Raw genomic sequence first — 27,582 nt, 5'->3', positions numbered from 1 at the left:
CACTGCTCTAACACACGCACACACGCACAATGTTAAAATGAATAAATACTGTTTAAGTGGTGCTGTTAATGGGAAAAAAAAAAACTTGATCTATTAAGTGATAACATTTGGACAATTTCACAATGCCATAAACAGAACTAAAGGTTTAGTTGAAACTTGGCAGCCGCTTCCTGAAATCCTCAGTTCTAATTTTTCCGTTTCAGCTGTTTGGATGGTGGTGGGAGGTCGGATTAGGACAGCTTTACCTCTCCAAATAATTTTTAGATCTAATCCCTAATGACGCAGGTTTTTTCAGAAGCCTACTGAGATCGCCAACATGAATGAAACAGTTTAACACTGTATTAAGTATTTATATCTACAAGAGATTTTTGTGCCAGTGTGGAACAAATTAATTGGTTTCAGTGGTTTCAGATTCAAAAATGTTTACAGGATTGGCCTAATTATTTCTGATTCATTTCAACTGATGATCCTAATATATGCAGTGTGAAGCCCATAAAAGCTATACCTTTAGCTGTGCATGGTATAAAATAATTAAGAATGTTTATTAACCATGAAATATACTGTGTGTGTGTGTGTGTGTGTGTGTGTGTGTGTGTGTATATATATATATATATATATATATATATATATATATATAAATGTTTAGACGATGCAGAGTAATCATCATGTTATATAGTTACAGTTGCAATCAAAATTATTCAACCCCCATGACAAACCAGGTTTATTGTCAAAATGTACAGACTTTCAGCTGTTTGTAATGTACAAATCAAACAAAAGAGATTCTACAGGGTCACAGTCACCTGACTTGAGCCCCACAGAAAATCTCTGGTGGGATTTGAAGAAGGTGGTTGCAGCACACAAACCCAAGAATATTACTGAACTGGAGGCCATTGCTCATGATGAACGGGATAAGATTCCTCAGGAACGCTGCCAGAAGCTACGCATCTCGTTTACAGCAGGTCATAACAGCAAAAGGGTGCTCTACTAAGTACTAAAGATGCTTGACATGAAGGGGTTGAATCATTTTGAAACTGGAGAAATCATTATAAATTGCATTTTCAGTTGAATTTGGGGAAACCACTTGAAGCATTAGTTGTGTTGAACTATTTCAATTGCTTTTGTTTGATTTGTTCATTGCAAACAGCTGAAAGTCTGTACATTTTGACAATAAACCTGATTTGCAGTGGGGGTTCAATAATTTTGATTGCAACTGTATAACACCATCACGATCACCATCACATCACATGCATTATAATGTACTATATTATGTATTATTACAGTCACTAGTCTATTTACAGAAAAGTACAATACAAGGTATGTAGCTGCTCTGTCACATGCCTTAGATTCCACACTGTTTTGTCAAAACAAGTTTCATGTGATAAGAACGTTGCACTTTGACATGGACTTACATGGTAATTGTACTTCTGTAGTGCGCTGCCATGGATGACACAGGAAGTATCCCAGATGCACACCAGCTTGGACTCTCCAAAAACAGTCACATGATGTTTGGCTTCAAGAATAAAACAGTCAGGTCGAGGTAGGCACTTGAAGGAACTAAATCCTTTTTAAAAACTGTCCCATTCTTCCATATGTCCCAGTATATATTTTTCATCCATATTTCCAGCATGAATTGATAGCAACTGGAGGGTTACAGAGTTAAATACAGAGCACTGAGATGAACTTTTGGGGGTTCAACTCCTGCCTCCGTCCTATGTGCGTGGACTTTGCATGTTCTCCCCGTGCTTCGGGGGTTTCCCCTGGGTACTCCGGTTTCCTCCCCCAGTCCAAAGTCATGCGTTGTGAGTGAGTGTAACATGCGATGGGTTGGCACCCTGTCTAGGGTTTGTCCTGAGTCCCCTGGGATAGGCTCCAGGCTCCCTGCGACCCTGTGTGGGATAAGCAGTATGGAAAATGAATGGATGGCACAGCTTGCTAAAACCATTCATGAAGAATATACAGGTTCTTGGTCTTCTCTTGCATTTATATTGTGATTTAGTCTGCCATTTCTTTTTAGTAAAATCTCTCATTATTGTCTCAAACACTACAGGTATTTATTCATGAGCAGTGTGCAGAACATGACCTCTTATGTTTACATGTGCATTATTCAGGAGGCCTGTGCTCATAAAGTTTCACATCCAGTCCTTTTCTCAGCTATGGCTCAATGCACCCATGTCATGTCATTCCCAAGAATACTAGTGTTTAGAAACAAATAAACGGTTAATAAGAACTTCACGGCTCTTGACGTTCTGATATGAAAAAGCAGCTACAGTAAGCATAAAAACATACTCCATCTCCCAGCACATGAGTTGGGTCTTCCTGCTTATGCTAGTTTGCAGAATTTGGGGACTCGTAATGAATCATTTTCATCTGGTACTGCCATTCTAGTAGATGCACTTTCTGCTCAGTTCAGGTCTGTATCTCATTATACAGGCTAGCTCATTATAGGTATCAGAGAGTTTAATCCTGACGAGGAGGCAGCTTGCTTTAATCTGTCAGAGCAGCACTCATAGCCAGCTAGCGACCCGGAATGTTTGGATACCAAAAAACAACCAAACCATGTGGTCTGTTAATATGGTCAAAGTATCTTTTTTTTGTCATCTGTGCTAAACAGATGTTTTGTTGCATCTAATTGCTATGCTCTTTGTCTGCAGTTTTACAATTGAGCTGTCGATCCGTACACTGGCTCACAGTGGGATCCTGTACTACATGGCTAATGCTAATCAGCAGGATTATGCAGTGCTGCAGCTGCTGGGAGGTCGACTGCTGTTCTCTTGTGACCTGGGCAAAGGACCTGCCATCACCTCATCACACACACACATCAGTGATGGACTGTGGCACACTGTGAGTAACCGCTTCATATGCCTAAGGATCTTTCCTTTTCTCTTTCCTTAGAGAGCATGATTTATGGGGTTTGTGTGTGTGTGTGTGTGTGTGTGTGTGTGTGTATTTATATGTGCACAGGTGAGGACCAGCTTCAGTAAGAAGAGTATACTGATCAGTGTCGATGGAGCCGAGTCGGTGCAAACAGCCATTAAAGGCCAGAGTCTGGATGTGGAAGGGAAGCTGTACGTGGGCGGATTGCCAACAGGATATACAGCCAAGAGGATTGGAAATGTGAGTGTTTATCTACTTCTGAAACTGATCCTTCACAAGAATTACACTGTTTGTGCAGGAACTTAAGAGCATCCGTGTTATTTTGTTGGAAAAAACCGTGAAGGTGTAACATCCTGTTAAATGAGCAAGTGCTTAAACATAGGGGTAGGAGATATGGCAAAAATATTCCATCATGATACTTATAGATGTTATCATGATTCATGATATGTATGAAGAAAATTTGGTACCACAACACACTGTTGTGTCAGACATACGGCATTTAAAAACTGTTTTCCATGCATGTTTTTAGCATCACCAAAAAAACAGGGTAGTACATTTGCCTTGCACCTCCAGGGTTGGAGGTTTGAATCATGCCTCCACCCTGTGTGCGCGGAGTTTGCCTGTTCTCCCTGTGGGTTTCCTCCAGGTACTCCGGTTTCCTCCTCTAGTCCGAAGACATGCACTGTAAGCTGACTGGCATTTGTCATTTGTCTTTAGCGGTTCTACAAAGCTGCTAATGCAACTGTAATGTAAATGTAACTGCCATGCAAGGCGCTAACTTGCCATCGGGAGCAACTTGGGGTTCAGTGTCTTGCCCAAGGAGTCATGTGGGCCGGGAATCGAACCGCCAACCCTACGATTAGTGGACAACCCGCTCTTCCAACTGAGCCACAGCCACCAAAATATCCATATATGGACCAATTTGAGTGATTTCCATTTGGCGTGTGTGTTTGTGTGTGTGTGTGTGTGTGTGTTGCAGGTGACCCACAGTGTAGCCGGCTGTGTGCAGAAGGTCAAGCTGAACAATGCTGAACTGAACGTGAATAACGCAGCGGCATCTCATGACACCGGCTCCTGCTTCAGCTCAGTGCAAGACGGCACCTTCTTCAACGGCTCAGCATACGCCGCGTTCAGTCAGTATCACACAATTATAACCGCATCCCAGAGTCATTTCCTCTTAAGTGATTGTACCACAGCTGTTTTAATGATCACGCTGGTTAATTAAAAATGAAGAGACTTTTCACTTCAGGAAACACTGAGACTCTTGTGTCTTGGTTTCTCTCTGTGTTTCAGTGAAAGAGGGTTATTACGTGGGCTCTGATGTGACCGTCAGCTTGGAGTTGCGTTCCACAGCGCTGGATGGCGTTCTGCTGGGAGTGAGTAGCGCCAGAGTGGACGCCATCGGACTGGAGCTCCTCAATGGACAGGTGAGGAACACACCAGGACCCCAAACTTTCTGTCCACACTAAACACAGTGTGCATATACTCGTCTAACCGTGGGTGGCCTGTCCTTGGTTATTTGCTTGTCTTATGTTCATAAATATGTAAAGAACTTAACAGAAAACTGAAAACTTTGTTTCAGACAGATTTACCGGTCTGTTACAAATCACTGATACTGGAGACTCCTTCCATAAATGCTAAATAATCGTTTACTTTCAGAAAACTTCACCGCATCAACGCAGTGTTTTTAAAGCCCCTGTGAATTAGCTGTTGCTATAGAAACAATACCATATTAGAGGGTGCAATAGTATAAGCCTTACAGCCAACATTATCATCGAAGCTGCTTTTATTTTTAAAAAAATAATGATAATTTAATTAATAAACACCTTCTGTCCAATCAGAATCAAGCATTCAGCACCACTGCGGTGTAGTATTTATGAATGAGTTTAAAGGAGCTGAAAATGAAAAGAGAGATCAGGTTCATGAAACCTTCCAAATTTCAGTTTGAAATAGTGAACATAGTGAACTTCTCAAACTCTTTGTCCACTCTTCTTATCTCCATACAAAATGCAGATTATTGACAAGACGGTCACAAAAATGCTCAGAGTCACTAACGTCATTCTGCAGTAATTTGTAACTATATTCTGAAATCTTATAAAAAATATCACGCAGGTTTTTGGTTTTTTTTTACATAAAATCATAAAAGTTTTTACATTACATAAAAGTTTGTGCTTTGTTTTATTTCTCTGAGCTAATCTAAGCTGTAGTGTATGTCTGTGCTGCTCAGTAATGTTGCTTTGTGTGTGTGTGTGTATGTGTGTTGTGTATGCAGGTGGTGTTCAATGTGAATAACGGTGCTGGACGCTTCTCGGCCGTGTCCAGGAGCCGGGCGTTGCTGTGTGACGGCCGCTGGCACACTCTGGTGGCTAAGAAGCTAAAGCACAGCCTAAGTCTGACTGTAGACGGAGTGACGGTAACCGCAGAGAACCCACACTCTTCCTCTACCTCGGCCGAGACCAAGAACCCCATCTATGTTGGAGGATATCCGGGTATTTCCCCTACATGACTTTCTATCTTGTTGTATCGCTTCTTCTTTGTAAGAAATATACTGCAAGTGACCTCCAGGGTCGGGGGTTCGATTCCCACCGTGGCCCTGTGTGTGCGGAGTTTGCATGTTCTCCCCGTGCTGCGGGGGTTTCCTCCGGGTACTCCGGTTTCCTCCCCCAGTCCAAAGACATGCATGGTAGGCTGATTGGCATGTCCAAAGTGTCCGTAGTGTATGAATGGGTGTGTGAATGAGTATGTGATTGTGCCCTGCGATGGATTAGCAACCTGTCCAGGGTGTACCCCGCCTTGTGCACCATGCTCCCTGAGATAGGCTCCAGGTTTTCCCCGTGGCCCTGAAGGAAGGATAAGCGGTATAGAAGATGGATGGATGGATGGATGGATACTGCAAGTGTGCATTTGTTTTATTTGAAGTCCTGTCAGATTACTGAGTAAAGGCTTACTGAGAGGCACAGGACAAGCAAGATGTCCAACCATAACAAGAAGTGGGAATTAAAGTGTTCTAATATTTCTTTTCCTCTTAACTTCAGCTGACGTGAAGCAGAGCTGTCTGAGTGCCAGAACGTCTTTCCGGGGCTGCATGAGGAACCTGCGCCTCTCCAAAGGACATATCACGGACGCGTTAGAGTTCAGTTCAGCCTTCACTCGGCCTGGCGTCTCTCCTCACTCCTGTCCTGCCGCTACAGCTGGCTGAACCACTCGACGGTGCTTTCCATCACTCCCTGTGGACTGTATGTGTAAAAAAAGTAATCCGTTCCAATTATTTTAACTAAACCAGTTTCTAAAATAATTGTTGGTAATGTCAATGCACAGAATTTGGAGAATCTTGGAGATTCACTGCTCATGTTTGTTAATAAAATGCAATGAAGTGCTCAGGAAACTTCCTCATTCGTTTCATTTTTTTAAAATTTCTTTTAATGAAACATGCTTTCATCAGGTCATTTAAAAGAACCATAATTACCAAGAAGCCTCCTCTGCGAAACTCGTTCATTCACTTACTATCACATTTGGGTTTTTTTTTACCCATCTTTGCCCATCTTATTGGGTGGCTGTGGATCAGGTGGTAAAGCGGGTTGTCCACTAATCGTAGGGTTGGCGGTTCGATTCCCGGCCCTCGTGACTCCACATGCTGAAGTGTCCTTGGGCAAGACACTAAACCCCAAGTTGCTCCCGATGACAAGTTAGCACCTTGCATGCCAGCTCTGCTACCGTTGGTGTGTGTGTGTGAATGAGTGAATGAGACACAGTGTAAAGCGCTTTGGATAAAAGCGCTATATAAGTGCACCATTTATCTTTCAGTAAGGATTAACGATGATGGTCCAGATTTCCTTTACAGCTGCTCTTTCCTGTCACTGTAGTGAGCATGAGAGAAAAAAAAAGGTTTTTAAATGAGCTATTTTTTCCCCCTCTCTGATCTGCTGACTTTGTTTTTTTTTTTTTTTTTTTTTTTTTTTTTATAAAGAGGCTTAAGGTGTTTACAAAACTATCAAATATCGTGAAATGTTTTTTTTTTGCCAAAGATTCTTGGAATATGAATATTTTAAATCAGCTGATACCACAGTCCTTCTGAATTCTTGAATTTGACAAGTTCAAGGTATTTCACTAAAAGGAACTGTTTTATATTCTACAAAGAGCTCTGACAGTCATTTTCATTGTTTCTATAGTAACAGCTTAACACAGGGTCTTGTATGGTGGACACATAATTCAAAAATTCTTCGATATTGGATATGTTTTCTGTGAGGAGATGTTTGTTTATGGTTTTTGGAAGGAGTCTCCAGTGTCAGCACTTTGTAAGAGTTAGACATAAAGCCATAACGTTACATTTTCCGACACAGGAAAGTCTTCAGGATGAAAGGCTGTGCAGTTTCTCGCTAACATGGCAAGCTGCCTTTTATTTTATTTATTATGTTTAAGAGTGAAAAAAAAAGAGTCTGGTGAGGAAATGGCTTCATAATGAAAGTGATGATAAGAACTAACTTGTTTTGAGGATATTCTACAACATTAAACGTAACTAAAAAAAATTTTTTTTAAATGTGTGACGTTCTTTAATTGAAACAAAAAATGAATTGTTGGCACATTGCTGTGATTATATGAGGAATGAAACACTTCAGGATGCGATGTTATTTAACTAAGTAGGGGAATAGTTCTTCAGAAGGAAGAATTTGTTGTTTGTGTATTAAGTAAACACTTGGTTTTACTTGCCTTTAGTACAAGTATTAACAGCATAAAACGTTTAAGAAAGCTAAGTAACCTGGAATCGCTTTTTAAAAAAGGTTTTTAAGGTATAGATCTCATCCTAATATCGTATTGTTAGGCAGCAAGAGTTACAGTTTCTAAAGTGTATTATACAGAGTAGTCAATTATTTATGGATGCAGTTTAGCAACTGCTTAGACTTCCTGTACTGTTCTTTTATCAGTACACGTGATATTCTGGTCAATGGTTAATACTGGAGCATTCGGTGATATTTAGGCCAAAAAAACACAAGTCAAAGTTGGCAGTGTCAAATCATGTTAATACAAAAACGAAAAAATAAAAATATAACACAGTTGAGTACATTATTTAAAAAAAAATAAAAAAAAAGTCCTTGTACAAAAAGAGAACCAATTACTAGAGCAGTGAGTTCATCTTTGTTTACAATACTTAGTGTTAAGAGTAACAGTGACCTTAGTGTTGGCAATGAGCAGAGGCGAGATGTACGGCTGGCCTACTGGATGCAGGAGGATTGAGGAGGATTATGGACCGAACTCTAAACAGGCATTGGGTTGAAGTGAAAGTGGAAACGAAATAAAAAACCAGTCCTTATCAGCTTGTTCAGAAACCTAAGGCTCCACAATGAGCCCGTTTGCCTGCATGGTTATCACTCTCTACTTCAGTTTAGTTGTCGAGAACAGTCGAGTCTCATTTGCATTGTAAATTCACAGTCCACAGGTTACTGTGCAAGAAAGTTTTCATAATGTAGTGCTTAAAACAGACGGCCTACAGTCACTAGAGCCTGTTAGGGTTTCATGCAGCACAGCTACTGAATCCACATCAGCGCATTGTGAATTGGCATTTAAAAGTTCACTTGGTAAAATAATGATAACTATATGATCAGTATGCATAAGGTACCTAATCATAAAGTTCATAAAGTTCACATGGCTTAATCGCAAGCATGCAGTCAGTGTATGCAAGTAATACAAAACCAGCTACGGTTTACATGGTAAAATCTCAAGATACCTAGATAAATTAGTGGTATAAATATTATATGTACATGCTTTGTTTTTTTTTTGTTGTTTTGTTTTGTTGTTTGTTTTTTTGTTTACATTTGAGGCCTTGTACGCATTGGGAAAACATGCTTCAACAGTGGCCTTAAATCAATAAGATAGAAGCCCATGTTTTTGGCATGAAACAGTTTCAATGACCAGCATTGCATTGTTCATCCTGTATGACGCAAGCCGTGGAGAAGAAAGGAAAAAAAAAAAAAACCCCAAACAAACAAGAAAAGCCTTCTTTCTGGAGAGTGCCTGCCTCAAATCCAGCTTTCCACATTAAGACTTGAAGGATAAATCAAAATCCTTCTAAATATCTGAAAAGCGGGAATATGAGGTTGTCTCAGCTCCATTGTTTAAAAACTTGCATGTTTTTTTTGTTTTTTTTAAACGTGTTTTGGAAAGAGGGGCTGCTTCTCCAATCTCCTGTTTTCATGACCCGTATCCTGAAATGAGCACAAAGGAGACCCAGCTGTAGCGTCCTCAGTCGATCTGTAGCTGTAGCCTAAATACGCTCAGGTTGTTCTGGACTTCAGGACCCATTCACAGTGAGGATTCACGCGGTAAACCTCTAGCAGGTGAGTGTCCGGATCAAGGCAGCGCTCCCCTGGAAATAAAAAATATTCCTCATTTAGGGACAAAATTCAGTGAGACAAATGATCACGTTACAGTAATGTATCATCAGAACAAGTCTGGACACACTTCCTCATAGACAGACTTTCAGAATACTTCAGAACACATCAAAAGAATGAGAAGTTTACATACCCGATTACGTAAAACACAACATTTTTGTTTTTTAAGAGCAGCGTACACTTTTGCTCATCAGGACACAAACTTAAAAACCTCTAAAAACTGATCTGAACCATTATCAACGAACCATTATCATTATGTAAGGAATAAAACACTACAGGCATGCTGTTATAGGAAAATAATCAACAGCAGGATGATGTGATGGCGCTACCATCCTAAAGTTGATTATTTTCCTATAACAGCATGTCCAGCATGTCCTCTTATTCCACAGCAATTTGCCAAAGATTCATTTGTTTTAACTAATTAAGAAACAAGATGTCGCATTTTTATAAAATACAGGTGCATCTCAAACAATTAGAACATCGTGGAAAAGTTCACTTTTTCCCGTAATTTAATTCAAAATGTGGAACTTTCATATATTCTAGATTCATTACACATAAAGTGAAATATTTCAAGCCTTTTGTTTGTTTTAATCTCGATGATTACATCTTACAGCTCATGGAAATCAAAAATCCAGCTCTCAAAATATTAGAACAAAGAATTTATAATATAGAAGTATCGACCTTCTGGGAAAAGTATGTTTATTTATGCACTCGATACTCAGTCGGGGCTTTAATCCTTTTGTATGAATTACTGCATCAATGCAGCGTGACATGGAGGCGATCATCCTGTGGCACTGCTGTGGTGTTCTGGGAGCCCGGGTTGCTTTGATAGCGGCCTTCAGCTCGTCTGTATTGTTGGGTCTGGTGTCTCTCATAGATTCTCTATGGGATTCAGGTCAGGCGAGTCGTCCGGCCAATCGAGCACAGTAATACCACGCTCAGCAGACCAGTTACTAGTAGTTTTGGCACTGTGGGCAGGTGCCAAGTCCTGCTGGAAAAGTAAATCAGCATCTCCATAAAGCTCGTCAACAGATTGAAACATGAAGTGCTCTAAAATCTCCTGGTAGACGCTGCATCGACTCTCGACTTGAGAAAACACACTGGACCAACACCAGCAGATGACATGGCACCCCAAATCATCACTGACTGTGGAAACTTCACACTGGACTTCAAGCAGCTTGGATTCTGTGCCTCTCCACTCTTCCTCCATACTCTGGGACCTTGATTTCCAAATGAAATGTAACATTTACAGCGGTCCAGTTCTTTTCCTTCTTAACCCAGGTAAGACGTTTCTGTTGTCTCTGGTTCAGAACTGGCTTGACACTAGGAATGCAACATTTCTGTATTATAAACTCTTTATTCTAATATTTTCAGATACTGGATTTTTGATGGCCATGAGCTGTACGCCATAATCATCAAGATTAAAACAAAAAAATGGCTTAAAATATTCCACTTTACGTGTAATGGATCTAGAATATATGAAAGTTCCACTTTTTGAATTAAATTATGGAAAGAAAATTACTTTCCCATGTTATTCTAATTTTTTGAGATGTGTATACACCTGTAAAATGAAAATTACTTGTCGAGAGTATTTAATAAAGCAATAACTCATGAGGGGCTGTGCATTACAGTGATTTTATGATGAGTAATGCCACTGAATGGCCTTTTGGTTACAACACAATGATAAAATCCAGTGTTTAATAAATATACATTTATTATTAACAAATTTCAAAACAAAAAACACAACAGTTCATCCACCACACAATGTAATCAATTAACAGTAAGCTGTTATTCCTAAATTTATTTAAAACAAAATGATGATTTTATATATATATATATATATATATATATATATATATATATATATATATATATATATATATATATATATATATATATATATATTAGTTTATATAATAAACATGATGATAAAATACAGCATGTTTAGTAAAACATTTATTATTAATATTATAATCCATCCATCCATCTTCTATACCGCTTATCCTTTCTTCAGGGTCACTGGGAACCTGGAGCCTATCCCAGGGAGCATGGTGCACAAGGAGGGGTACACCCTGGACAGGGTGCCAATCCATCACAGGGCACAATCACATACACACTCACACACCCTTTGGACATGCCAATCAGCCTACCATGCATGTCCTTGGACTGGGGAAGGAAACCGGAATACCCGGCAGAAACCCCCGCAGCATGGCGAGAACATGCAAACTCCGCACACACAGGGCCACGGTGGGAATCGAACCCCTGACCCTGGAGGTGTGAGGCGAACATGCTAATCACTAAGCCACTGTGTGCCCTGTTATTATTATTATTATTATTATTATTCTTTAGCAATTCTTCCATATTAATGTTCGGCAACAAGATAAACTGTAACTGATAGTCTAATTGTTGCTTTAAAACCTGACACATTTATACAGAATGCATTTATTGATACGTGGTCACAGGCGTGCGCACGGTGAGGATTTTCGAGGAGCCAATCAGATTTTACAATCAAAATAAATGGTTTTATTTTATTTTTTATTATTCTATATTTCTCTTTTTTGAAAGTTAATTTACACTGACATCCATCTCACTATTTGTATGCATCTTAAAACTAGTTTGAAGCATTCAGCTGTGTAAACATATACGCTTGAGAAGGTTACAATCCACACGTTTCGCTTTCTTTTACAAACGTTGATGACAAGTTGAAATCTTTCAATTAAAATGAATAGAATGCAAGAGGAAAGCTTGCTTTTTTTCTCTTTTTTTTTTTTTAAATCACTGACTTACCGATATTCCCTCCAACCTCGAACAAAAAACGCTTCTGTTTTCTACTGCTGTTTCGAGAAGCTTGCCTAGAATAGAAAAGGTAAATATGACACATCTGCTCAGCTGCACTCCTCAGTGTGTAGGAATAAAGAAATGCTGCTCACACACCCATTCTCGAAATCAAATCGCGCCATCACGTCCCGAGCCTTCGTCTTACTGTCCAGCTGGATCGCCATGGAGATCTTGGCATGTAGTGGTGCCTGCACCCTGATGACCCCTTCACGAAGATCAGTGACCTGAAATCAGAGTTTTAAGGACACTCAATAACTTTTTATATAGTTATAGTATAATTGTAGTAATCATTTTGTGCACACATGGGTCATGTGACTCCTGGCTGATCACACACGTACACACACACACACACAAGCCCACCTCACTCCTTTCTTTTTCTCTGTCGGCGTTGCGTCTCCTCAGTAGTTTCCTCTTAGTCTTCTCTGAGCTGGGAGTCTTCTTACTCATGGAAGCCTCGTTCATTTTCCGCACGTGAGAGATGAGGAAACACGGCACCTGAAACAAAGCAAACATCTTTGCGTTAGGACAGATGTGGCATGTGATTAGGAAAATCTCTCCCAGGCTTAACACTTGAAGTTAAGATGGATTTGGAGGACAAAACCTCATTCATCTAAAATAACTAAAGAGGATTTAAGACTAGCAATGAGGTCATGCTTTAGGCAGCTGAACCCTATTTTAATAAATAAATAAATAAATAAATAAATAAATAAACAGTCAGGTTAGATGACTTCATGCTGATCACGTTGCTGATAATGGGTTTAAATAATCAAATGCATTGATCTCGGTCACAGTTTATTAGCTGCCGCTTAATGGCTACACTTTCCGCCGCTATCGGATCTGAAAGTTGTACAAGCCTCACCGTCCACAGAATGTCCTGGTGGACGATGAGAAGGCGGACCAGGTGAGCTGCATCTGCCGCCCCCTGCATCTCCTCCTGCTTGGCCTTCTTTCCCCTAAACGTGAATAGATTCGGCGCCACAATCATGGAGACGTTCCACAGACTCATGCGGTTCTTCTCCTCATACGCCACTACCTTCCTTAGAAACTCCAGCAGAGCCTGATCATAACACACACACACATACAATTCAATTTTTTCAAGTTTTTTCAATTCAATTTTATTTGTATAGCGCTTTTTACAATAGACATTGTCTCAAAGCAGCTTTACAGAAATATCAACACGGTATACAGATATTAAAGGTGTGAATTTATCCCAACTGAGCAAGCCACTGAGTGGCGACGGTGGCAAGGAAAAACTCCCTAAGATGTTTTAAGAGGAGGAAACCTTGAGAGGAACCCGACTCAGAAGGAACCCATCCTCATCTGGGTAACAACAGATAGTGTGAAAAAGTTCATTATGGATTTATATGAAGTCTGTATGGCGTTAGGAGCAGCCGTAGTCCCAGCAGTCTGGAATTAAAGAAGATTTGAGCTCCATCCAGAGGCAGAAAGGATCTGGATCTCTAGTATCTCCATAAATTCGTGTGGGGCTCAGCGAAAGGAGAGAGGGAGTAAAAAGATAATTATGACTGCGAAGTAGTAGAACAGAATCTAGTCAGGGTAGGCTTGAGTAAACAAATACGTTTTAAGCCTAGACTTAAACACTGAGACTGTGTCTGAGTCCCGAACACTAATAGGAAGACTGTTCCATAACAGTGGGGCTCTATAAGAGAAAGCTCTTCCCCCTGCTGTAGCCTTCACTATTCGAGGTACCGTCAAATAGCCTGCATCTTTTGATCTAAGTAGGCGTGGCGGATCATAGAAAACCAAAAGGTCGCTTAGATGTTGTGGCGCGAGACCATTTAGTGCTTTATAGGTTAATAAAAGTATTTTATAATTAATGCGAGATTTTACTGAGAGCCAATGCAGCATTGATAATATCGGTGTGATATGGTCGTATCTTCTAGTTCTAGTTAGGACTCTAGCAGCTGCATTCTGGACTAATTGGAGCTTATTTATATTCCTACTGGAACATCCAGACAGTATGGCATTACAGTAATCTAATCTAGAGGTGACGAATGCATGAGCTAGTATTTCCGCATCATGTAGTGACAATATGTTTCTTATTTTAGAAATATTTCTGAGATGAAAGAAGGCTATCCTAGTAATATTATCTACATGAGCATCAAATGATAGGCTGGAGTCAATAATCACTCCAAGGTCTTTAACTGCTGTACATGATGAAACAGAAAGACCATCCAGAGTAACCATGTGATCAGAAAGAATACTTCTAGCTACATGTGGGCCTAATAGAAGTATTTCTGTTTTATCAGAATTAAGTAGAAGGAAGTTAATTAACATCCAATGTCTAATGTCCTTTACACAATCCTCAACTTTACTAAGCTTCTGTCTGTCCTCTGGCTTCGCTGAAACATACAACTGTGTATCATCAGTATAACAGTGGAAGCTAATTCCATGTTTACGAATAATTTGACCTAGGGGTAGCATATATAAAGTAAAGAGCAGTGGGCCTAAAACAGAACCCTGTGGAACTCCAAAAGTAACCTCAGTACGCATGGAGAAATCACCATTTACATCTACGAACTGATAATGATCGGTCAGATAAGACCTGAGCCAGGAGAGGACTGTTCCCTTAATACCAACAACATTTTCTAATCTATCAAGTAGAATAGTGTGATCTATAGTATCAAAAGCTGCACTAAGGTCGAGTAACACAAGCAGCGAGACACAACCCTGATCGTAAGTCAGTAGAAGGTCATTTACTACTTTAACTAACGCTGTCTCTGTGCTATGATGGAGGTCTAAATCCTGACTGATACATTTCATGAATGTTATTCCTATCTAAGTACGAGCATAACTGCTTTGCTACAACCTTTTCTAAAATCTTAGAGATGAAGGGGAGATTTGATATTGGTCTATAGTTGGACAATTGAGACGGGTCAAGATCAGGTTTTTTAATCAAGGGTTTAATAACTGCTAATTTAAGTGATTTAGGTACATAGCCAGTGCTTAGGGAAGAATTGATTATATTTAGAAGTGGTTCAATTACTCCTGGACAAATCTGTTTAAACAAACATGTAGGTACGGGATCTAGTATGCAAGTTGATGAATTGGCTGAAGAGATTAATGTAGCTAGTTCGGTCTCTCTAAACGGAGCAAAACACTCTAAACATTGATCTGATATTGCTACATTGTCATGTAATGGGTTTGTTACAGTACTGTCCGGTTTTAATTTAATGGCCTGTATTTCACGTCTAATATTTTCAACCTTATCAATGAAAAATTTCATGAAATCTTCACTGCTATGTAATGATCGAGTGTTCCTCTCTGTAGTGGTTTTATTCCTAGTTAATTTTGCTACTGTGTTGAAAAGGAATCTAGAATTGTTTTTGTCGTCTCCTATTAAGGTGGAGAAATAGATTTTTCTAGCATCGCCAAGAGATTTCCTATATTTCAGTAGGCTCTCCTTCCATGCTGTTTGAAATATCACCAGTTTGGTTTGACGCCATTTACGTTCTAATTGTCGAGTTGTCTGTTTTAAGGTTCGCGTTTGATCGTTATACCAGGGTGCTAATTTTTTTTCTCTAATTATTTTCCTTTTGAGTGGAGCCACTCTATCTAGAGTGTAGCGGAGTGTTGACTCCAAGCTTTCAGTCGCCTGATCGAGTTCTGTGTGATCTGACAGTGATCCAAATCTAATTGATGTTTCTGCGAGATTATTTATGAAGCTCGGTGCAGTAGCTGATGTGTAGGTACATTTTATGCGTACGTAGGTAGGTACGTAGGTACGTTTTAAACACACACACACACAATAATCATTATGTAAAGATGTGCCGTTATATTCCCGTGATGTGATGGAGTTACTGTAATCACCCTGAAGTTCATTATTTTCTTATAGCAGCATTTCTAAGAATGTTTTATTCCTCTTAAACTGCATTCATTTAATAAGCACACACCATTTAAAAAAAATTGCTTATAATTTATTTAATGCTGTGGAACATCCAGAAAACAATTAGTTCCTGATATCACGGTCATTCCTTCACCTGAGGCTCCTTTTCCCCCAACTTCTTGAAGTTAATAAGTCAAAACAGCAACGTGTAGCCATGGTACTGGAGATTCCCTCCATAAATGGTAAATAAACAGCATATTTTTTCTGCACAGTGGCATCCGTACATGAGTTGTTACTATAGAAACAATAACATATTAGACTGAGTGCACCAATATACATTTGAATTACAGCCAGAACTACCACTAGAGCTGATGTTACAGAAAATTAAATCATCACCTTCCGACCAATGAGTTAGAGTTCATCGACACTGTGGTATATTTACAGTTGTTTACACAACCCCGGCTCTTAATGGATCGTGTTGCCTTCTTGAGAATCAATGAATGTTTGCACCTTTTGTAATAGTTGTGTACGAGTCCCTCAGTTGTCCTCAGAGTGAAAAGATGGATCTCAACTGTTAGAAAGGGGTCAAATATACAGAAGATGCTGGAAAAGCAAAAGAATGTTAAGGACCTAGAGGATTTTTTCTGAAGAACAGTGAGCAGTTTAACTGCTCAGGACAAACAAGAGACTCATGAACAACTCTCACAAAACATAAACACAGTCGTTGATCCTCCAGGTAACGACGCACAGTATTAATAATCAAGCGTATGTAGACTTTTGAACTGGTAATTTTTATAAATCCATCTATTGTCTTCTGGACTATATGTAAACATCTGCTATGTGAAATAGCTTATTCAGGACAGTACTAATTAAAACACAACATGGGATTTTTATGATCCTCTTAGTTTGTTAAGATTTAGTATTAAGATTTAGCAGATTCTGCAAGGGGTATGCAAACTTTTGGGCATAACTGTATGTATGAAAGGAGATAAGCTTTAAAAACTCAATACAAGTCAACTTCTGAGCCTTGCTATGAGTTTACTTCAAGCGCTGATTTCAAATCAACGATTGAGGTCTGAACATTACAACCAGGTGTGTTTACAGGAATGGGATTTGGTCTTTGATGAAATTGTAACACTGTAATCATAGACACACTGATACTCTCGGACAACTGATCGCATGCATGTGCAGTCATGCTAGCCGATCTATTTTTAAATCTAATAAAAACAATGTGTATAATACACACCCATGCCTAAACATCAGTCAACTCATAACACTGTAAAAGTATTACCTGAATTAGCAGGAATGTAAGTAAGTGTTTGTAGATTGTGCTGTCTGATAGGAAGCACATTTACTAGCACGCATCTTCTTTAAATAACCTCGCGTTCCCGTATGACAAATTATAGTCTTGAGCCATTTCCTCTTCTGCTTTGCGCAGAAAGTTTGTTGGACAGCTGATAAGTAATGGCCTGGCAAACAGTCTCCAAATACCAGGGCTGCTTAAGGATCATTTGGCATATGGTAAACAGTGTAGAGATTTTAAATAATAATTTAAATGTTAAGCTCTAAATGTACCTTGAAAAATATTGCAGCTTTTAATATTTGGTGGTGTTGTGCTTTTCTTTTAATGCATGTTCTGGCAGAAAATGAAATTAGACCTCACAGAAGACCGGACTGACCAGTTTTTCAACTGGAAGCTCATTCAAACGTCTAGGAATGTAAATACGCATCCACATGTACGCACAGCCACGCACGCAAACTCTTCCTGTAATTACTCCTGCAGCCTTTACCAAGGTGACGGTCATTAAATCAACAGAGGCAGCAGACACAGCCAACTTAAACAACCTCTCTTTTGCTCTGTGCCAAGTCAAAGACAAATAAACATAAATGCACCATTGTTATATACCATATATACCAAATATACCTTATATACACCATATATACCAAATACACACCATATATACCAAATATACCTTATATACACCATATATACCAAATACACACCATATATACCTTATATACACCATATATACCAAATACACACCATATATACCAAATATACCTTATATACACCATATATACCAAATATACCTTATATACACCATATATACCAAATATACCTTATATACACCATATATACCAAATATACCTTATATATACACCTTATATATACACTTTATATATACCAAATATACCTTATATATACCAAATATACATCATATATACACCATATATACCAAATATACACCATGTATACCTTATATACCCCATATATACCAAATATTCCTTATATACACTATATACACCATATATACACACACCTTATATACACCATATATACCAAATATACACCAAATATACCTTATATACACACCTTATATACACCATATATACCAAATATACACCAAATATACCTTATATACACACCTTATATACACCATATATACACCATATATACCAAAGCCACCAGACAGAGGTTCTAACCCAAAACACAATCACACAACTTCATTAGTGACAAGACTCTTTGAATCCTTTCCCAAACACAATTTTTTTTTTCAGAACCTTGCTGAATTTTCAATTCTGATTGGTCAGAAGGTATTGATTAATTTTCTATAACAGCAGCTCGGACCGTAATTCCAGCTGTAACTCAAATAACAGGTTGACATTAATGTGGTCTTTCTCATACCTTACCGTTTCTATAGTAACAACCTGTTAACAGGGACTTGACTGGTGTCGCAGCACGTAATCCAAGCCTAATAATAAATGGATTTTAAAAACCTATACATGTAGATATACTACAAATTTATATTTGGAGACATTTATTTTGTATTTATGGTCTCCAGTGCCAGTGCTTTGTCGCATTCAGTAAGTAATCTGCCACGAGAGATCAGGACAGGCGTTCCCCGTAACATGAAAAGCTGCTTTTTTTAGTGTATTATTTTCTGTTTTGTGGACATTCGACAACATTAAATGCGATCGTGAATGGTTAAACATCACAACATGATTTTTAATAAAGTAACAATGGTAACACTTTGGGACATGCTGTAACTGGAAACAGTATAAGAAAGGCAAACAGCAGCAGTGTTTCAAAAAGCAGGTGAGCTTCTTACCTTCAGAGTGTCTCTGTTAGCCTCGGGCAGAAGCAGGATGAGGAGGTGCAGAGCCTGCAGCTGGTGTTTGTGTGATGTGATATCTGATACACCCAAGACAGAGCTGTTAATCTCACCATACTCAATGATATGGAAAGCGGCATTATCCGTTTGCCATCAATAAGGGCGAGTTACATTTTGTGGTTAGAAAAATATTTGCAGAGAGGTAAATCATGCATAATAAATTCTTCATAGTTCTTGGTGCAACTAGTCATACACTTTAACTTGCGTCAGCTGAACTGTGAATGGAAGGCTGATTTATTTTTTGTGTGTGGTTTTGCACTGAAGGCACATGGGACAGAAAGTGTGTTTTTCAGGTTCTCACTTTGTGCGGCGGTGAAGGCGGGCAAGTGCTGCAGTGTGAGCAGGGGGTACGGCAGCTCTCTGATGAACATCTTCAGCAGACCAGCTGCATCGTTTTGTCTCACCTGCTCCCAGTCAAAACTGTCGTCATAAAACTTCGCCTCCAACTCCTGACGCAAGTGCTGTGGATTCACAGCAAAAAAAAACAAACAAAAAAAAAATTAGCTAAAGGCATTTTTAGTTCTTTTTTTAATTTTCTTATTTGATATCATCAGAATCATGCACCGAAACCTCTTAAACATCCTCACTAAATATTAAACTCAAACCCAACCCTGAAACACGATGTGTCTATATTGAAATATTTGTGGGCATTTCTAGTGCTGAAACAATAGTGTTTAAGGAGAAATTTTTCACCATTTTCCAGCAAAGCTCAGAGTCTTATTAATGTATCACCCAATGCAGAAGCATTATAAGCAAACATTGGGGTCAAATTTCATTTACATTTATGGCATTTGGCAGACACCGTTATCCAGAGCAACTTACATATATCTCATTTATACAATTGAGCAGTTGAGTGTTAAGGGCCTTGCTCAAGGGCCCAACAGTGGACACTTGGTAGCGCAGGGATTTAAACATGTGACCTTCTTATCAGCAGTCCAGCATCTTAACTACTGAGCTACCACTGCTATTTCAAAAATGCGATTCTGCTATGCTATGCAGTCGCGCCGAATTACGGCAGACTCGATTCAGCATGTTAGTGATCTACGAGACGACAAGCCCGGTGGTGTTGACGGTGGTATTAGCATGAAAGGAACCTGTTCTGTTTGAGCAGAGTGTACAGATAAGGAGGTGAGAGAGCTAAAGGACTGCTCTCTTTACATAGGAGATGAAGCAAGAGCTAAATCCTACTGGCACCACGATCAGCAGGTATGTACAAAACTAATGCACAAACCTCATTAACCAAAGTGAACATAGATCAACACCCTCAATGAAAATAGTTCCAACTTAAAGGATTTTCCCATTCCATTTCACACACAAATAGTCATGTATACTCAGCTCCATGTGTATCTGAGCCCGGAGCATTTGTGGTGTACGTGTGTTAGCGGTACTAAAGTAAAACAGCTGGTCTGCGATGATGCCATGCAAAGTACATTCTTTCTAAAGGCTCAGAGCAGAAAAACAAAATCAGGCTGATCTGGGGTCTCTCCATCTCCATACTAAGAACGCCACAGCGGTTTCTGTTTAATCTGCGTTATAATGCAATGCTGTCAGCATTTCAAATTCAGTAAACTATCCATTAAAATAAGTAAAAGCATCTGAACTTACGCTTATGTTACTGTTAGCTAGTTTGTCTTTGACCTATACGTTGAAGTACTGTTTACCGTGACGTTTTCAGCTTGACTTCAGACTACCTGATATACTCCACTGGAGAAAGCATTGTGCAGAGGCTGACTCTACAAACAAACCCTGCTTGTAGATAATGAACTGGATTAGACCAGCTGAATGAGACGCAAAGCTTCACGGCCTCTTAAGAGATTCCTATCAACAAGCCAACCCCATACAGGCGCTGAGAATGTTCATTAGTTCTGAGCACTTGCACATGGAAAGATCAACATGGGCACAAAAAAATGTGCATAGAGCAAGCAGTGAACCTGAATTGCAGTGGTAAAGAGACAGGAGTGGTTAAATAGGCCTTTAAAATGCTAAGCATGTTTGTGTGTGTGCGTCATCAGGCCGCTATATGCTTTTTTCATTTTCCGTTCACGGTACATTATACGTGTGGGTTAAAATCTGAGGTAGCATAGTAATGGAAATGTGGTACGGCTAGGATTTAGCTGATGTTGAATGACATCAAAGCCATATTCTGGACAAATTCACCATACTATGATGTTTTTTTTGGTGGAGTGAACAGTAATAAAGCTGAATCACTCACTCAGTGGTTGAATTACTGATTCATTTCTATAGAACAAAAAGGGACCGTTTTAGGGATTAAGGTGTTTTACCTTTACTCTAGAGGCGGAGCCAGGTACCCTGAGTATTCCTTCCGTCTGCAGGCCCGTCTGCTCCAACTTCGACAACAGCTGCAAACATACACACAGATACACAGAACCGTCATGCTCGTGATGGGCTCTCAGAGCTCAATATGGCCCCTTGTTCACTCAATAAACTAAACATAAGGGCATCTGCTTATTCTAGCGGGTTTTGGTTAGCCTGTGTTTCTCTCTTAGACTCTCTGATACACCCCTCACATTGTTTAGAGATAACGCAGTGTACCGTGTGAGCGTTTTCAGCATTCCACTCCTTTTAAGAACAGATAGAAGCTGCTTTATCTCTCACTGATAAGCCAATCAGACCGCAAGACTCTTGCTCAAATAGTGAAACCTAAACTAAAAACACAAACGGATAAGCTTTCTCCTCCTCTCGCCTATCCTCAGTGCACAGTTTTATTCAGTACTGAATAGAAAGTCACCCTGTAGTGCTGGGTATCAGACGTAGTAATTAGTGTAAATACAGCTGCTTGAGATTATACGAGGAGAAAGAAAAAAAAAAAATTATCCTTCGCTGTGAAGGTTATACATGCCTTGTGATCTGCTAAAACTCTTCTCTCGTTATTTAACCATCTAATTTGTTTAATCCTGCACCAATCACTGTTGATCACATGGACGACCGCGTTGACATCATGCTTTTTCCATGTTCTTTCACGTCTACACGTACAACTGCTTTAATATCCCTTAATGTTTCATCATTGTAATGGAATGTTCTAGTTAATTCCTCTTTAAAACTGGATCTGGTTGCTCTCAAGCCGTGAGGACTGTACGGAACATTACATTCTCAGCATGTGGTGGACTATCGAACTCCTTCCCTCCCACACGCTATCTAAAAACAGACACAAAGCAAAATTCTCTGCTGCACACAGTCTGATTTGTTAATGCAGATTAAAGCTAGTCTTTAGGCAAATTATACCGTCAAGAGGATTCTCCTCGGTAAATAAACTCACTTAGGGATTTGTCTTAATCTCCGGAATGCAGTCTAATACTGTGCTGCCCAAAAAAGGTAGTTGAGTCCCAGCATACCTCGCATCAGTGTTGTAATTAGTGCGGTAAATGTCATGTTAATGATTATGAAATACATGCCTAATGATTAATTATCATCTATTTCCAAAAAGTTGTCTTATACTGGACTGGTATATGAATGATCTGGGCTCAGTATCTATTTCTAATCTAGAAATCTAGAACTATGCATACCCTTGTTGAGTATCCTTGTCCATTTTCCTTTGCATCACTTGAGCATAAAAATAGGTGGACTTGTATGAAGGTTTAGATTAATTTGACACAAAAGCTAAGCAGGGTTGAGCCTGTTCAGTACCTGGATGGGAGACCTCCTGGGGAAAACTAAGGTTGCTGCTGGAAGTGGTATTAGTGAGGCCAGCAGGGGGTGCTCACCATGTGGTCTGTGTGGGGCCTAATGCCCCAGTATAGTGACGGGGACACTAAACTGTAAGAGCAGCACTGTCTTTCAGATGAGACGTTAAACCGAGGTCCTGACTCTCTATGGTCACTAAAAATCCCAATGGAGATTATTAGGGGGTCACAACAGATCAGGGCCAATGAGGGAAATTCCTTCTCTAGCATGGCCCCCTAATAATCTCCATCCCTGAATTGGCTACGTCACTCTCTCCTCTCCACTAATAGCTGGTGTGTAGTGGGCATTCTGGAGCATAATGGCTGCCGTCACATAATCCAGGTAGATGCTACATACTAGTGGAGGTTGAGGAGACCCCCTCCATACAATGTAAAGCACTTTGAGTATTATTATTATTATTATTATTATTAAATCAAAGACTTGGTCTGCTCTATTTGTAGTATCAGCCCATATGTCCCTGTTCAGCGCACTTGACACCCAGCACAAGTACTTGATTTGTTACGCTGTTAAGCTTATTCTATTCACACTGTGCACTGAGTTAAATGCCCTAACTTCAACTACTCAGGATTTCGCAGAGTTTTTTGTGATTGTTTGATTTTGCTGTGGCATTTTTTCAAAATTTATGCAGATTTTTGTGTGGGAAAACTACTTGAATTGGTGAAATTGCAAGTGCACAAAATTGTTCCGCACGTTTTTTCGCCTTGATGTTTGTTGGTAAATGAGACCTTTTAGCTGTACTCATGTTTGACGGACGTGAATCGAAGAGGGCTTCGGCTGAATGCGCGCTGTGATGACGTCACATGCGTCTTGGACCAAATCTGCCGAAAATCTGCAGAGATTTTGCAAGCTCCTGCAAATATTGCAGTTTCCTTGATTTTGCATTCGTTTCTGCGATCACAAAATTGCTAAATGCTAAATTATAGTAGTATATAAACTACTATAAACAGTTCTTTCACTACCAAGCACAGAAAACTGACATCATAGCTACAGCTCTTAAGACGTTTGGGTTTTCTAAATCTACAAATTAACAGACCACGATCCGTTAATCCACAACTGCCGTATGGTTAAACGTTTTCAAATATCTTACTGAATTTGCAGCATTGCTGCGTAACTCAAATTACTCACTTTACTTTCCAGAAGAGATTAAGAAGTACTTCGACAGAGCTGATAAAATATACTGTGGTCCTAATATACCCTCCTCTGAACTGCTGAGTCCACTTAAAATAGCAGAGAACGAAACTAAATTGTCTTTCACCAAAATTTCTCTCATAGACAACCCCCATCTGAGCCTCAAAGCATTTAAGACAGGGATGTCCAATCTAATCCGCAAAGGGCCGGTGTGGGTGCAGGTTTTCATTCCAGTCAAGCAGGAGCCACACCTGATTCCACTTGTTTAAACAGCTGATCTTGAGCTTTCAGTAGATTCAGGTGTGGCTTCTGCTTGGTTGGAATGAAAACCGACACTTTGTGGACAAGACTGGCCACCCCTGACCCTACTGGCTCTTCACATCTGGGTGGGTAATGGATCCCAGGGTGTTTCATAAGTAGAAGAAAAAAAAATCTATGCCATTATACGAAGGGTAAGTTAATATCAGCTAAATTTTGCTAATTTTGCTTATCTAGGCACCAAGTATTGCTAATGTTAACAATACTTGGCGCCAAGATAAATTTCCCAGCTTTCCCATAATATCACTAGCTAGCTAACAGAAATACAACGCAGCATGTCAGGGAAGATTTGCTTGATGTGTTATGTATTCACATGTATTAGGGCAGTTGTTTACTAGTATAAATGACACAATAACACAGATGCAGTCAGTTCCCTATTGGCACTCAAAATGGCACTGATGATACCGTGTGAGGGCACATGAAGCGGAAAGATCTGTGACTCTGTAGTCCTTTACTACAATACTGTCTCATACCTTCCAGGCAAAAACAGACACGACCACACGGATCAGCTGCCCTATACTCAAGAGGAAACTGCAGAAACAAGGCTGAGACCTGATAGTATTTTTTGGAAAGCACTTGCTAAGAATGAGAAGAAAGGCCATGCAAGTTAAGGATAATAAGAGATATCAAGCTGTGGCTGGAGCTCAGGAGGAGGGAGCGAAGTGCTGATTAACGACTTTCCAGAATGTCCAATGCAAAGAATCGCTGTGTGGAAGTTTCCACTTTGGGACGAACCAAAAGAAGCACTGCTGTGGTTCAAAGCCCTGCTCCACAGCCCAGCAAAAACAAGACCGACTCCAAGAGATAAGCTACGCACCTTTTTGAAAACAAGAGGAACTTTAGAGCCAGGAAATTTCTTTTGGTCATTTTCCAACAACGTAGTCAGGGGAACTCCAAATATGCCCGTTTCTGCACAGAGAAGAAGGCAGTGATCACACCAACCAAAACATATCTGGAGAATAAGTGATGAGATATTAAACGTTCAAAATTTCAGCAGTACTCACCCCGCACCTTGCTACGAACTTCCCTGTTCCTCTTCAGCTCGATGCCCAGGGCATCATAAAACGTGGTTAGCTCTATCAGACAGATATAGCCGATTTTCTTAATGTCTTCCGAGGACAGGTCTTGCACTCTGGTCAGCCCCTGCTTCGTCTTCACGATCTGAAATGCCTGAGTAAGACGTAACGAATAAGACAGACAAAACTACAATCTACATTTAGTACAGTATGTTTGCGCTATATTTTCATCTCAAAATAAGATATATACGAGAGATATATATTCGAATATATTTCCTCAGGGGAAACTTGTAGCATAAACGGCTCTGGAGGAATGTTTTTGTCGACGGAGTATTGTAGTAGTTACCTCTTTTACCGTCCTTTTACCACCTCTTTTACCTACCTCTTTCTGCTCTTAGTGCGATCAATAAAAATGAAAAAGCAATATAAAAGCAACGATGACAGATGGTGAGAGAGAGGTTCTGTGGCCCTCGGAAGCTTTGTGTGCGTGTGTGTGTGATTATAGAGATTTGCGGAAAAGCAAAGCTGAAGGCAAACACTTACTGGTAAATCCTTGTCTCCTTTCCAGATCCTTTGGCAGTCAAGGCGGTCATGGCCTTTCCGATGAACTGTCACTGCTTCAGAATACGGCACTTCAAACGACAAGATATGTGTCTCCGACTGACTCTCCGACATACTGCTCTCCACAGGCGTGAACGCTGTGCATGACTTGCGTACTACAGTAGACACACGCATACAGTCGGGATAGTATACTAAGCATGAGCAAAAGTATCATTATATACTGGTACCGTATTGTGCTAGCAGTAAAAGCCACAGACTAACCTTTGGGAGGTGTCCAGTGGGGCAGTTTTGGTGCAATTGTCCCATTTGGGGACACGCTGGGTGTTGGTTCAGCAGACTAGAAGAACAATGGAATTTAATCATGATCAATGTAAATAAACCCATCCTTCATCAAAAAAACATATTTAAGACATCCTACATGATTAAGAAAATCAAACATGTGATGCAAGTTTCAAAAGTTATCCAGCCTATAAATCCAATAGTCACTTTAATGTTTATCGGTACAGTACAGAGACAACCTTGTTTAACACAGTTGACTGTGTGTATAGGACTCCTGTTTTATCGGCATGGTCGGTTGGGTCCAGGGCAGCCAGGAGTGATTTTTTTATTTTTTTTTTATGTAGTTACATGGTAGAAATCACAGCTCACCATTATTAGTTTTATTATATTATTTGAGTAGCCATTTAAATTAAAATGGTTTAATCCAATAACTCAAAAACAAATCACCTGTAAATAATATCAACTTGAATCTAATGTGTTCAGTTCGTTCAGGAATCGAAAGATCTATGGCTCTAATAGATTTTTAAATATTATAATATTTCGTCTATTACACAGTTAAATAATGTATATGAAATGTTCATGATTTTATTTTACAGTTAAAAGGAGTCCAGTTTGAACCCCTGGAGTTTCTGGAACAACAATGCGGCATCACATCATAACAAATGATGATTATGATTCATATTCCTAACCAGACTTCCTGCTGTGGTTCATCCCTCACTTTGCCTCCATTCTACCAGAAAGGTCCTTAAAGACCCATCATCCTCTTCTGTAATCTAGATCACGTTACATGATCCAAGTTTAGTACATTAGCCCACTGTGCCAAGCTCTACTCACGACTGTACTCTTACCAGAGACACAGAGTGAGTCTCAGTTGCTAGTCCAGCTGGCTATGAGTCACTGCCCTACATTCTCTGCCAGCATGCCGACTCCCTCACTCAATCAAGTGCCATTTGTTGACCAGATGTCCACTGAAGACATTCTTCCTACACCCTAGTTTTTGCTACATGATATTGATATGGTCGAGCTTTCAAAGACTAATTCAATGCATGTACTAACATGTTCCACTGTTTTCCCTTGTATGCTCTGCTTTTGCAACACTCATTCTGGTCAGCCCCTGGCAGGACTGACCAGTTACTCATCCACTTGACATACTCTTAGTCACAGAGTCACGCTCGGGTGGTCTTGAGAGCTGCCTTTATTTTGGTGTTTATTACTGAATTCCCACGCATAAATGACTCTCGATTCATTTCCATTTTTATAGAACTGGAAACAATAGACATTGTCATAAAGACGCTGTACAGAAATCCAGATGTAGCAAACCAGAGGCGGCAGTGGCAGATAAATAAATAAATAAATAAATAAATAAATCCTTGACATAATGACACGAGGAAACCTTGTGAGGAACCAGACTCATAATGGAACTCATCCTCTTCTCAGAGACACCGGATAGCGTGATTATA

The 27,582-nt window shown here is 39.7% G+C and overlaps 2 protein-coding genes across 6 annotated transcripts in view; one reads left to right on the top strand and one right to left on the bottom strand.

Annotated features, from left to right (window-relative positions):
• The window catches only part of lama1 (laminin, alpha 1), a 50,245-nt gene extending 43,470 nt beyond the window's left edge, over positions 1-6,775 (top strand). Inside the window, exons 56-62 of the mRNA XM_017481237.3 lie at positions 1,431-1,537; positions 2,652-2,841; positions 2,962-3,114; positions 3,854-4,007; positions 4,168-4,301; positions 5,147-5,363; positions 5,910-6,775. Coding sequence (XP_017336726.1) covers positions 1,431-1,537; positions 2,652-2,841; positions 2,962-3,114; positions 3,854-4,007; positions 4,168-4,301; positions 5,147-5,363; positions 5,910-6,073 — 1,119 coding nt within the window. The 3' untranslated portion in view covers positions 6,074-6,775. The remainder of the gene's footprint in view (positions 1-1,430; positions 1,538-2,651; positions 2,842-2,961; positions 3,115-3,853; positions 4,008-4,167; positions 4,302-5,146; positions 5,364-5,909) is intronic.
• A 1,096-nt stretch (positions 6,776-7,871) lies between these two features.
• Positions 7,872-27,582, bottom strand: part of arhgap28 (Rho GTPase activating protein 28) — a 40,357-nt gene continuing 20,646 nt past the window's right edge. For all 5 annotated transcript variants that reach the window (XM_053683458.1, XM_053683460.1, XM_053683464.1 and 2 more), the window contains 12 exons: positions 26,105-26,180; positions 25,826-25,998; positions 25,271-25,436; positions 25,084-25,175; positions 21,401-21,478; positions 19,420-19,579; positions 19,056-19,138; positions 12,958-13,155; positions 12,459-12,593; positions 12,195-12,322; positions 12,048-12,112; positions 7,872-9,235 (listed from right to left, as the gene is read on the bottom strand). In XM_053683458.1, the coding sequence (XP_053539433.1) occupies positions 9,144-9,235; positions 12,048-12,112; positions 12,195-12,322; positions 12,459-12,593; positions 12,958-13,155; positions 19,056-19,138; positions 19,420-19,579; positions 21,401-21,478; positions 25,084-25,175; positions 25,271-25,436; positions 25,826-25,998; positions 26,105-26,180 (1,446 nt within the window). In that variant the 3' untranslated portion in view covers positions 7,872-9,143. The remainder of the gene's footprint in view (positions 9,236-12,047; positions 12,113-12,194; positions 12,323-12,458; positions 12,594-12,957; positions 13,156-19,055; positions 19,139-19,419; positions 19,580-21,400; positions 21,479-25,083; positions 25,176-25,270; positions 25,437-25,825; positions 25,999-26,104; positions 26,181-27,582) is intronic.

This window comes from Ictalurus punctatus, chromosome 1, assembly GCF_001660625.3.
Source record: "Ictalurus punctatus breed USDA103 chromosome 1, Coco_2.0, whole genome shotgun sequence".
In the NCBI taxonomy this organism is placed as follows: Eukaryota; Metazoa; Chordata; class Actinopteri; order Siluriformes; family Ictaluridae; genus Ictalurus; species Ictalurus punctatus.
This window is presented reverse-complemented; position numbering and strand designations above follow the sequence as displayed.